At 37.5% G+C, this 13214-nt stretch overlaps 1 protein-coding gene across 3 annotated transcripts in view; it reads left to right on the top strand.

Annotated features, from left to right (window-relative positions):
* The window catches only part of DNAJC13 (DnaJ heat shock protein family (Hsp40) member C13), a 125327-nt gene that overhangs the window by 22568 nt on the left and 89545 nt on the right, over positions 1 to 13214 (top strand). For all 3 annotated transcript variants that reach the window (XM_082839219.1, XM_082839218.1, XM_082839220.1), the window contains exons 3-5: positions 10524 to 10599; positions 11401 to 11550; positions 12290 to 12331. In XM_082839219.1, coding sequence (XP_082695345.1) covers positions 10524 to 10599; positions 11401 to 11550; positions 12290 to 12331 — 268 coding nt within the window. The remainder of the gene's footprint in view (positions 1 to 10523; positions 10600 to 11400; positions 11551 to 12289; positions 12332 to 13214) is intronic.

The following is a 13214-nucleotide window of genomic DNA, read 5'->3' as shown; positions in this document are numbered from 1 at the left end:
CAACTGCAGTATATGACATTGTGGAAAAGGCAAAACTTTGGAGACAGTAGAAAGATCATGGCTTTCAAGGTTTAGCAGGGAGGAAAGGATGAATAGGCAGAGTTCAGAGGATTTTTAGGACAGTGAAACTACTCTATGATACTGTAATGGTGGATACATGTCATTATACTTTGGTCCAAACCATAGAATGTAAGGCACCAAGAGTGAACTCTAATGTAAACTGTGGATTTTGTTGGATAATGATGTGTCAGTGTAGGTTCACCAGTTTTAACAAATGTATCACTATGGTGGGGCTTGTTGATAACGGGGGAGGCTGTGCATGGGTGTGAACAGGGAGTATACTGGGAATCTTTGTACCTTCTGCTTAATATTATTGTGAACCTAAAACTGCTCTAAAAAAGCCTGTTTAAAAGAAAGCTCCATGTGAGCAGGAAAAAATATGGACCCTGCATCACAGAAAATAAGTCCTTAAAATACTACGTTTCGGGCTTCCCTGGTGGTGCAGTGGTTGAGAGTCCGCCTGCCAATGCAGGGGACACGGGTTCGTGCCCTGGTCCAGGAAGATCCCACATGCCGCGGAGCGGCCGGGCCCGTGAGCCATGGCCGCTGAGCCTGTGCGTCCGGAGCCTGTGCTCCGCAACGGGAGAGGCCACAACAGTGAGAGGCCTGCGTACCTCAAAAAAAAAAAAAAAAAAAAAAATACTACATTTCATGGGATGCCCTTTAATTAGAAGTGGGACATTTTCTCACTGAGTTACCGCAGAATGTTTCCTATACATTTCTTTTTTTTTTTTTTGTTCAAAATAAGACTTTTATTGTGCTGAAAGACATAAATACATTTAGAAATGGCTTTCACTTTTTAGCTAGGTAATACATTAATTCCTCGAGAAAGGTTGATATAGCTAACATGGATATATTTACAATGTCTTCCTCAAAGTATTTTGTAAAAACCTGTTGGGTTTACTTTTCTTTTTTTTTTTTTTTTTTAACATCTTTATTGGGGTATAATTGCTTTACAATGGTGTGTTAGTTTCTGCTTTATAACAAAGTGAATCAGTTATACATATACATATGTTCCCATATCTCTTCCCTCTTGCGTCTGCCTCCCTCCCACCCTCCCTATCCCACCCCTCCAGGCTGTCACAAAGCACCGAGCCAATATCCCTGTGCCATGCGGCTGCTTCCCACTAGCTATCTACCTTACTACGTTTGTTAGTGTGTATATCCATGACTCTCTCTCGCCCCATCACTGCTCACCCTTCCCCCTCCCCATAACCTCAAGTCCGTTCGCTAGGAGGTCTGCGTCTTTATTCCTGCCTTACCCCTAGGTTCTTCATGACATTTTTTTTTCTTAAATTCCATATATATGTGTTAGCATACGGTATTTGTCTTTTTCTTTCTGACTAACTTCACTGTGTATGACAGACTCTAGGTCTATCCACCTCATTACAAATAGCTCAATTTCGTTTCTTTTTATGGCTGAGTAATATTCCATTGTATATATGTGCCACATCTTCTTTATCCATTCATCCGATGATGGGCACTTAGGTTGTTTCCATCTCTGGGCTATTGTAAATAGAGCTGCAATGAACATTTTGGTACATGACTCTTTTTGAATTTCGGTTTTCTCAGGGTATATGCCCAGTAGTGGGATTGCTGGGTCATATGGTAGTTCTATTTGTAGTTTTTTAAGGAACCTCCATACTGTTCTCCATAGTGGCTGAACCAATTCACATTCCCACCAGCAGTGCAAGAGGGTTCCCTTTTCTCCACATCCTCTCCAGCATTTATTGTTTGTAGATTTTTTGATGATGGCCATTCTGACTGGTGTGAGATGATATCTCATTGTAGTTTTGCTTTGCATTTCTCTAATGATTAATGATGTTGAGCATTCTTTCATGTGTTTGTTGGCAGTTTGTATATCTTCTTTTTTTTTTTTTTAACATCTTTATTGGAGTATAATTGCTTTACAATGGTATGTTAGTTTCAGCTTCACAACAAAATGAATCAGTTATATATATACATATATTCCCATATCTCTTCCCGCTTGCGTCTCCCTCCCTCCCACCCTCCCTATCCCACCCCTCCAGGCGGTCACAAAGCACCGAGCTGATCTCCCTGTGCTATGCGGCTGCTTCCCACTAGCTATCTACCTTATGTTTGGTAGTGTATATATGTCCATGCCTCTTTATCGCTTTGTCACCGTTTACCCTTCCCCCTCCCCATAGCCTCAAGTCCATTCTCTAGTAAGTCTGTGTCTTTATTCCTGTTTCACCCCTAGGTTTTTCATGACATTTTTTTTTTTTTAATTCCATATATATGTGTTAGCATACGGTATTTGTCTCTCTCTTTCTGACTTACTTCACTCTGTATGACAGACTCTAGGTCTATCCACCTCATTACTAATAGCTCAATTTCGTCTCTTTTTATGGCTGAGTAATATTCCATTGTATATATGTGCCACATCTTCTTTATCCATTCATCCGATGATGGACACTTAGGTTGTTTCCATCTCTGGGCTATTGTAAATAGAGCTGCAATGAACATTTTGGAACATGACTCTTTTTGAATTATGGTTTTCTCAGGGTATATGCCCAGTAGTGGGATTGCTGGGTCATATGGTAGTTCTATTTGTAGCTTTTTAAGGAACCTCCATACTGTTCTCCACAGTGGCTGTATCAATTTACATTCCCACCAACAGTGTAAGAGGGTTCCCTTTTCTCCACACCCTCTCCAGCATTTATTGTTTCTAGATTTTTTGATGATGGCCATTCTGACTGGTGTGAGATGATATCTCATTGTAGTTTTGATTTGCATTTCTCTCATGATTAGTGATGTTGAGCATTCTTTCATGTGTTTGTTGGCACTCTGTATATCTTCTTTGGAGAAATGTCTATTTAGGTCTTCTGCCCATTTTTGGATTGGGTTGTTTGTTTTTTTGTTATTGAGCTGCATGAGCTGCTTGTAAATTTTGGAGATTAATCCTTTGTCGGTTGCTTCATTTGCAAATATTTTCTCCCATTCTGAGGGTTGTCTTTTGGTCTTGTTTGTGGTCTCCTTTGCTGTGCAAAAGCTTTGAAGTTTCATTAGGTCCCATTTGTTTATTTTTGTTTTTATTTCCATTACTCTAGGAGGTGGGTCAGAAAGAATCTTGCTGTGATTTATGTCATAGAGTGTTCTGCCTATGTTTTCCTCCAAGAGTTTGATAGTTTCTGGCCTTATATTTAGGTCTTTAATCCATTTTGAGCTTATTTTTGTGTATGGTGTTAGGGAGTGATCTAATCTCATACTTTTACATGTACCTCCTATACATTTCTTTTTTCTCTTTTCTGAGGAATACAACTTCTAATGTAAATGAGCCCTCTCAGGTGAAACTCATCTTTCAAGTGGAGTTTGACCAGAATGGAGTATCCCGGTAATATAATGAGATGAATGATCAATTAATTTTGTTCTGTATTTTAAATATGAATTCAGCAGTCGTGGATACTTGAAACATAATGATACTGATAATAATTAGTTCAGTGACTAGTGGAGTGTTGAACCCTCCCGCCCATTATTCAGTCAACAGAATAAGAGCAATAAGAATAACATTTATTGATTATAAACACTAAGTGACAAGCACTTTACATGGATTATTTAATTCTCACATTATGAGCTAAGTATGCATATTATCCACATCTTTCAGATGTGGAAACTGAAGCTTAGAGAGGTTAAGCAAGTTATCAGAGGATACACAGTAAGTGAACAGTTTAGGCAGTATTTGAACCCAGGCAGTGTGACTCCAGAGCTGATGGGCTTAACTGTCAGAGTGCTTACCATTGATCTCTTTTTTTTTTTTTTTTTTTTTTTTTTTTTTTTTTTTTTTTTGCGGTGCGCGGGCCTCTCACTGTTGTGGCTTCTCCCGCTGCAGAGCACAGGCTCCGCACGCGCAGGCTCAGCGGCCATGGCTCACGGGCCCAGCCACTCCGCGGCATGTGGGATCTTCCCGGACCGGGGCACGAACCCGTGCCCCCTGCATCGGCAGGCGGACTCCCAACCACCGCGCCACCAGGGAAGCCCACCATTGATCTCTTAACTCTTTGAGAAAACTTGCACTTCAGTTATCCCTAGTTACGTTATCTGATGGACTAAAATTTAGTTCAAGTAACTAGATTCTCAAGCTTTTAATAATAAAAGGAAAAACTCTAGATTCTGTGAGAATCCTAAAGGCTCCTAGAAATTGGTGTCCAAATCTTTTTGTTTATTTATTTTATTTTATTTTTGGCTGCGTTGGGTCTTTGTTGCTCCATGCAGGCTTTCTCTAGTTGCGGCCAACAGGGGCTACTCTTTGTTGCTGTGCGTGGGCTTCTCATTGTGGTGGCTTTTCTTGTTGTGGAGCACAGGCTCTAGGCACACGGGCTTCAATAGTTGTGGCACACGGGCTCAGTAGTGGCTCGCGGGCTCTAGAGCACAGGCTCAGTAGTTGTGGCGCAGGGGCTGAGTTGCTCCGCGGCATGTGGGATCTTCCCTGGCCAGGGCTCAAACCCATGTCCGCTGCATTGGCAGGCAGATTCTTAGCCACCGCTCCACCAGGGAAGCCCCCAGATCTTACTTTTAAATGGTTGAGGCACCTAGGTGTTCAACCTAGGAAAGAATTCGCACTGAAAGTCTGATTGGCAGAAAAATTAGGTATGCTTCATATGAAGCTGAAAGACAGAACTTGGACCAGAGGGTGAAATTTGTGGAGAAGTATATATTGGCTTAGAACTAAGGAACAATAGTCAATATCTGCAGTACTGGAAAACAAATAGGTTAGTTGGTTCTCTCGTACTGGTAGTCGTCAACTACTAAAAGTAGCCAACTTTACTCAAGGTACTATAAGGGTTCGAGCTGTATGTTATAAGGACTAGATGAGGTAACATAAAAGCTGTTGTCCAACTCTGATTAGATGTGTTTGGCTTATTTGAGACCTGTTGCATAGACTGTCCACTGAAAGGATTGAGGATCTTAACTTTAAAAGTAACACACTAAGGTTTTATTATCCCAAGAAATTTGAGAACCATTGTTTTATAATAAACACAAGCTTTTTCTATACCTTACAAAAAAGTAATGTTTAATTTTCTCTATTTTGAGAGAACTGAATAATATGAATTTTTGTGCAGAAGGGTATGACATTGTGATGGTGGCCAATATTTTTGTAATATCTCTTTCTCTTGATACTATTGTACATGCCTAATTGATATAAGCTAGTTAAGAAATTCAAATCCGAAATAAACTTTCATACAATGACCGACAGGTATATTAGCTATTACTACTTTGAGGTTTATTTCAGATGTCTGAATTAGTTAACTAAATAACAAACAAAATATCTGCCCAGAGGAAACTAGGTCTTTAAGGGACTCTTATTCACTGCCACACCGTTCAACCCAGCACACTATGCTCATTTAATATTGGATCAATCCATGATAATACTTAATATGCAATATCTGATCTAATATATTAGTTTTTTCTCTCCACCCAAAAAAAATTTGCCATATGGAAAAAAATCGTGATATAAAAAGTTGTTTCAAAGAAGAAAGCAATATTCATAAGGACTAGAAAGTTTAAGAATGGCATAACATTTTTATTTGCAGGAATTAATACAGGAGTGTGTTTGTTTTCATGTAAGTTAATATAAATTTAATCTGTCTGTTAAAAAATCTGAACATCACTTATCAAGATACAAAACTGGAGTACATCCCCAGTTTTTGCTTCAGCGGTCTTGCTTTGCTGTCAGATGATCTTTCTTATCAGCACTATTGTTAGCACATCTTTTGTTCTTATCACCCAGTTCTTTATCACCGATTGCTATGGGAGCAAAATGATCCAACACAGAAAGCAGTTGTCTCAAATACTTTCTAATTTATTTGAGTACCATTAGTTTCCTGATTCTAAATAACCTTATAGTTAATGGGTAATGTAAATCATTTCTTAATAGGCTATCACATTGGAATAAATCTGTGAGTTAAGAAAACTTAAGGAGTGGAAGAAATGCCTACTCCCTACAGGCATTTAATGATGTGTGTGGCTTTAGTTCCTGAAGAAAAGTAAACAAGTGCAGTAAATATATTGAATATTATATATTTACTAATGAATATTAATTTCATTGGGGGCAAAGGTGTTTGCTTTCACATTTCATCATGTGTATGGCATCATCTGTCATATATTTCTCATTTTGTCTACTTTATTCTTTTTGTAGTTGATTTTATGTAGCTGTATATTTTGTAATAAGAACTTGTTTTTAGTATGATAATTTTTAAGAATTAGCCAAGAGATTCATCTCAGACCCATAGAACTGCAAATTAAATTATTATGATTTAAAAATGGCAATTTCATGGACTTCCCTGGTGGTGCAGTGGTTAAGAATCCGCCTGCCAATGCAGGGGACACAGGTTCGAGCCCTGGTTCAGGAAGGTCCCACATGCTGCAGAGCAACTAAGCCCGTGTGCCACAACTACTGAGCCTGTGCTCTAGAGCCCGCGAGCCACAACTACTGAGCCCGCGCACCACAACAACTGAAGCCCGCGTGCCTAGAGCCCGTGCTCCACAACAAGAGAAGCCACTGCAATGAGAAGCCCGCGCACCACAACGAAGAGTAGTCGCTGCTCGCCGCCACTAGAGAAAGGCCTCGTGCAGCAATGAAGACCCGATGCAGCCAAAAGAACAAACAAAAACCCCACAACATTGCAAATCAGCTATATTCCAATAAAAAATATTAAAAAAAAATTAAAATGGCAATTTCTCATTACAGATAATGAATAAAATGTATTTTCTTCCTAAAGATATGAACTTAGTCTTTTCCTGGTGTCACAATGGTTATGAGGAAAAAAATTGGTGTGCTGTTAATTGCTATCTGATTTATATTGTGTTTTAAAAGCAAGAGTAAACTCATGGGTCATATAGATCTGAATGCATGGACTGGTCTGTTTAGCTATTGGATAAACATTTATTGAGTACCTGGCTTTATGCAGTGCTGGGTACTATGCTAGGAGTTAGAGTTTCAAAGATAAGGAAGACATGTACCTCCTTGAATTTATAGAGTATTTGTCTATTCTTTATGACTTAAGACACCAGTGACTTGGTGAAAGTAAAATTTAAGAGAAAAACCTTAAATTGCAGGTGTAACTAACATACCATACATGTGAGCTCATTCAGATTTTAATCTCTAAATCTGATCTCCAAGGGACTTTTTAGATACTCTTTGAAGGTTTAGGGCTGCTTATAAATGTTTTAAATGACCTAGAAGTATTTGCCCTAACGTTAAAGAGTAGTCCAGCAGCCATTCTAGAGGAGAGAGGCATGGGGAGCTCTTAGAAGAAAGGAAGGGGAAGAAAGGGGAATGGAAGGGAATTCTCCTGAGAATTTTCTTACAGCTCTCTTCTTAGGAAGGCTTTAGAGCTCTGTATTTATCTGAAACATAGCTCTGAGTTTACTAGTCATGACAGTACTTTGGGCCTAATGAGCACCTCACTCCAGCATCCTTTTGCTGCAGGATCTAGATTGTGTTCTCTCCCATATGGTAGCCACTAAACATGCATGGCTATTTAAGTTTAAATAAAATTTAAAATTCAGTTGCTCATTATCCACATTTCAAGTGCTCAATAGAGCTACCTAATTGGACAGTGTAGATACAGAATGTTTCCATCATTTTGGAAAGTTCTTTTGCACGGCACAAATCAGGATGAAAAAGTTACATGAGAAAAATGTTAGAAATTAGAAAGGGCTTCGTTGTGTGGAGGAAATTAGTATAGAATTGAAAAGTATATTTTCTTAACTGAGATCCTCTAAGATTTTGAATATGACAACATTAGTTGACATTTGGAACATTTCAGGCATTTAATTCTTACACTTTTGCTCCCAGAGTAAAATAAATAAGTTCTGTAGTTTTATTTCAGGATTAAAAAAATTGGCATGTTTGAAATGAACTCATGTACAAAACAGAAATAGAGTCAAAGACGTAGAAAACAAACATGTTTACCAGGGGTTAAGGGGGGGAGGGATAAATTGGAAGATTGGGATTGACATGTACACGCTACTATATATAAAATAGATAACTAAAAAGGACCTATTGTATAGCACAGGGAATTCTACTCAGTACTCTGTAATGGCGTATATGGGAAAAGAATCTTTAAAAAAGTGGATATAGGGCTTCCCTGGTGGCGCAGTGGTTGAGAGTCCATCTGCCAATGCAGGGGATGCGGGTTTGTGCCCCGGTCCGGGAGGATCCCGCGTGCCACGGAGCGGCTGGACCCGTGAGCTATGGCCGCTGGGCTTGTGCATCCAGAGTCTGTGCTTCGCAACGGTAGAGGCCACAACAGTGGGAGGCCCCGCGTACCGCAAAAAAAAAAAAAAAAAAAGTGGATATATGTATATGTATAACTGATTCACTTTGCTGTACACCTGCAACCAACTAACAACATTGTAAATCAACTATACTCCAATAAAAATTTAAAAAAAGTGTCATGTTTGACTCTCAAGATGATTCTGAAAGTTAGAATTTGTGAATTCATATTTCTGTCATACATTTGATTTCATTATGTAATCTTCTGAGGCAAATATTGCTTTAATAAGATTTTCTTTGTTTTTCTTTGTTCCCATTAGTTGATTAAGCTTCTGAAGTTTTGAGACTTTTTATCTGTTTAGATAAATCCTCATCCACTTCACCAATCCTTCAACTTCTCCCCACTTTAGAAAGCAGCAAATGAATGTTTTTATGTTAAAAGGAAGGGCTCTCATTCTTTAGTTTCCCATTCCACTTTAGACATATGAAATTAGGGAGAAAAATTTGTAATATAGCAATATGGAAGACTAATACAATCTATCGTTTTTCCCCAAAATGGGAATTTCATCATTTTTATTATATAATATTATGATTAGAAGAAATAATAGGGAAATTAAAATGTGAAAGAGAGCTCTTTTGATCTTAATGGGAATACTCCTAGTGTGTGACCCTTGAGTCAGCTAGTGGCTGCTGGATTAAGGTGCCTTTTTACTGTATTAGTAGTTTAAAGCAGAAAAGCACAGTCTTTTCCATACATATAAAAAAGGCATCTGGGGGGCTTCCCTGGTGGCGCAGTGGTTGAGAGTCTGCCTGCCGATGCAGGGGATGCGGGTTCGTGCCCCTGTCTGGGAGGATCCCGCGTGCCGCGGAGCGGCTGGGCCCGTGAGCCATGGCCACTGGGCCTGCGCGTCTGGAGCCTGTGCTCCGTGACGGGAGAGGCCACAACAGTGAGAGGCTCGCGTACGGCAAAAAAAAAAAAGGGCATCTGATTGTGTTTAACATACATTTTTGATCATTTAAAAATCTCTTATTAAAATACAAATAGATATTTCAATAAATATTATCAATTAATACATTCTTCTGATATTCAACTGTTTTCCTAAAATGACGTCTTTGGTCATGGTGTATTACTATTTGAATATGCCATTTGATTCATATTGATAGTATTTATTTAAAAATAGATTGGTGTATTTTTTTTCTTTTTTGTATTGACTTACTAGATTTTAGCATCACTGAAAGAATTGAGAAGCTGTCCTTAGTCTGTTTCTTGGAACAATTTAAGAAGCAAAGGATTTACCTGTTCCTTTAAGATTTCATCTCCTTGTTTGAGCCTTGGTACTTTTTTAGGGTGTAATTGTTTGCAGCTTTCTTAAATTCTTCTATATAGGGGTTGATTTATTCGTAATTTTCAAATTTATCAGCATAGACTTACATCATTTTTTTTCTTCTGTGTCTATGGTTATAAATTCTTTCATTCCTAATTTTGTTTTTGTATTTTCTTAGACCTATTTTATTATTTTATTTCCAAAGAGCTAATTCTTCAGTTTTAAATAAATTTTTCTAATTCAGTTTCCACTTTTATCATTATGAATTGCTCTCTCTTCTGAAGGATTACTGATACCCAGATGGTTTTTCTCCTTCATATATGTTGCTTTAAGTGAAGGAAGTGAAGTGAGAAGTGAAAATTGCTTGTCTGTGATGTAACCTTCCTACTTCTATAAAATTGCAGCACTTAAATGTAATAGGTAGTTGCTTAAATAGAAATTATTTAGATTCCAGAATAGTAGTGTGACAGACCAGTTGTAGGCCATAGCTTTTCCTTCATTTGCATCATGTTCTTGTCGAAAGGATATTTTGAAACAATTAGTAGTGTACAGTGTCTTTTTTTTTTTAATAAAATTTTCCCATTTAGAATCTTTTGGCATCCTCTGGCAGTGATTTGCTAACTTCATGTATACTAACAGCACAAGATTGCTTGCATAGGTTTTACTTTTCTACTTAAGGATCTTACTGTTTCACAGTAAAATGAGTGATGGGTGGGTCTTAATACCAGTAGCATTTCAGAACATTAAAAATGTGAGAATATAAAACGAAGATATATTTAGTCACGTTAATCAGTTAACACATTTCTGTTTATTTATTGAAATGTTCCTTTTATGTTATATGTATTTTGTTATAAAATGTTTCTTTTATTTAAGACTAAACTTAAGTACTTCCTTTGTAGGTATAAGCGTGTCTTTTCAGTTGGAACCCATGCGATTACTACATATAATCCCAATACCCTAGAAGTAACAAATCAGGTAATTATGTTAGAAGCTATTAGGTGTTTGAACTCCATTTGAATTTTAAAAGCCAGGTTAAAACCTGACCCATGACTCCCTGTCTGAAATCAGTACTTTAGGGTAGAAGTGTCAAATCTGAAAAAGATTAATATGCTTATATAATGCTAAGTGCTCAGGACCAAGCATAAATAAAGGGGGCATGTGTGTGCTTATTTCTAGGCTCTAAGGGGTATAACATTTTAATATGTTACTATTGATTACAGCAGTCTTTTTAATGTAAAATTCGTAAATTCTTTATAATTTTAAAGGTAGCCTTGTTACTGTAATACAGGCATACATAAGTCACAAGTGCAGTGGTTGGAAAATACTTGTAATGAAAGTAAGGTTACTATTTATAAAGGCAAGACTAATGTGAATATGGGTAAGTAAACATAAATATATTCTAGTTTATTTTAATTCTAAATTAGGTATGTTTTACAGATTCTTCTTTTTGTTGCTGTTTTTGACACATTTGTAGGTAATCATAAAATGCTATTCCCCAGTTCTTTTCACATCTATGTATTTTAATTGTTTTGGATTAATGTCATCAATCATTGAATTTGGAAAACGGATAGGACTTCTTTATTGTCTCTGATGACTGAAAACTTTTAAAAGTTTGTTTTATAGAATTATTGTAAGACAAAACCGTTTCTAGACCTCAGTACTGTTTTGTAAAATTTTCTCATTTAATCAGTGATTGTGAAATTAAAGTAGTAAAAATAAGAGTTGCATTTCCCCATAGTATAGCACAAGTTGAAAGAATTCCTTTCTTTTTGTTAGTGGCCTTATGGAGACATTTGCAGCATCAGCCCTGTTGGAAAAGGACAAGGAACAGAATTCAACCTCACATTTCGTAAAGGCAGTGGAAAAAAGTCAGAAACATTAAAATTTTCTACAGAGCACAGAACAGAACTTCTTACAGAAGCATTGGTAAGAACCATTTCATGTTAATAAACTAAATTTCTCTCTTCTTTTTCTTAATGAAACAGTTACATTAAACTACAAATATTAATGTTCTGAGTCCCTGTTCCCACTATGCTTATTTTTTTCTTATTGACCCTTAACTCGACACTGTGAAACTTTCACTTTTTTCTTACTGATAGGCTGGTTAATCCTTTATATTTGATAGTTTTTAAATACATTATACAGAACAAAGCAGTTTTACGTTTAATTAATCTATCCTGTTTTTCAGTAAAATTTCACACTTTATTGAATATCCTTAAACTATAACTTTAATAACATTTTTTGTAATAGATTTATTTATTTATTTTGGCTGCATTGGGTCTTTGTTGCTGCACACAGGCTTTTCCTAGTTGCGGCGAGTGGGGGCTACTCTTTGCTGCAGTGCAGTGGCTTCTCTTGTTGCGGAACACGGGCTTTAGGCACACGGGCTTCAGTAGTTGTGGCGCGTGGGCTCAGTAGTTGTGGCATACAGGCTTAGTTGCTCCGCGGCATGTGGGATCATCCTGGACCAGGGCTCGAACCTGTGTCCCCTGCATTGGCAGGCACATTCTTAACCACTGTGCCACCCGGGATGTCCCTAATAACATTTTTTAATATCAGGGTTACCAAGTTAGGATTTTAACTTTGGATAGAAAGTACTGAATTGAAATGTGAGTCTTTCTTACCAATCTGTGGTTATAAACTATGCTTATATCTTCTCTTTCAGAGATTTAGAACTGATTTTTCAGAAGGAAAAATCACAGGAAGGGCAAGTATTTAACATTTATTAATATCTATCTTTATTATTTCAAATGTTGTGCTTTAGAAATCATTCCATGAACTGTGTGTTCCCTTTATGGCAAAGTTAAAGGGGAAAAAAATGAAACAACTTTAATGTCTCCTGATATCATGTGATAGAGAGATGAGTGTAATTTAACAGGAAACTCAAATATGAATAATTAGACTTATGACTGTTACTGCTGATAGTTGGGAAAAAATCTTCAGCTAGAACTCAGCATTAAAAACAATGCTTCATTCACGAAGTCTTTATTCAGTATTCTGAAACAGCAAGAGAAGCTTCACGCTGCTGATAATACTTGTTAGACCATGCAATAGTTGTTTGGTGTAGGAGATTCCTATTTCAGAAGTATTAAAGTTTTAAGAATGTTTATGTATTGAAACTGTCTTATTACATGTTCTTGCGCTGGATCTGGCCAATAATGAAGCTTTGCAGGGTGCACTGACAGCTTTCAGGAAGCTCATTAGAATTTAACTTTTCCAGGCCTTCTCTAGTCACGTTACAGCAGCATTTAAACTAAATCAGAGTCTTCTGGGGACGGTAAATGGGTGTTGATACTTTTTTCACTCCCTTGAAATAGGGGGGATGTAGAGTAATGTGTAAACTCATAGCACTGTCCAGAACGCTAGCCTCTGGCAGAAGGCAGGATCTGAACTCTCATATGCTGGCAGCACTGTTCCCCTGTTTTTTTTAAAAGCCCTCACGCATCCTGTATATAGATGTTCTATTCCTGTTTTAGTGTCTCAAAAGCCTCACTGATCTCAACTCAAGCAATTGACTGGTTGCCCAGGAGCCATTTAAAATAGCTTAATGGTGTTTGGTGAGCTACTTGTTTCTTATACATGATGAGGCA

The sequence above is a fragment of the Leucopleurus acutus genome (genome assembly GCF_964270905.1).
Source record: "Leucopleurus acutus genome assembly, chromosome: 5".
Taxonomy (NCBI): Eukaryota; Metazoa; Chordata; class Mammalia; order Artiodactyla; family Delphinidae; genus Leucopleurus; species Leucopleurus acutus.
Note: the sequence above shows the minus strand (reverse complement) of the source record. Positions and strands in the feature narration are given on the sequence as shown.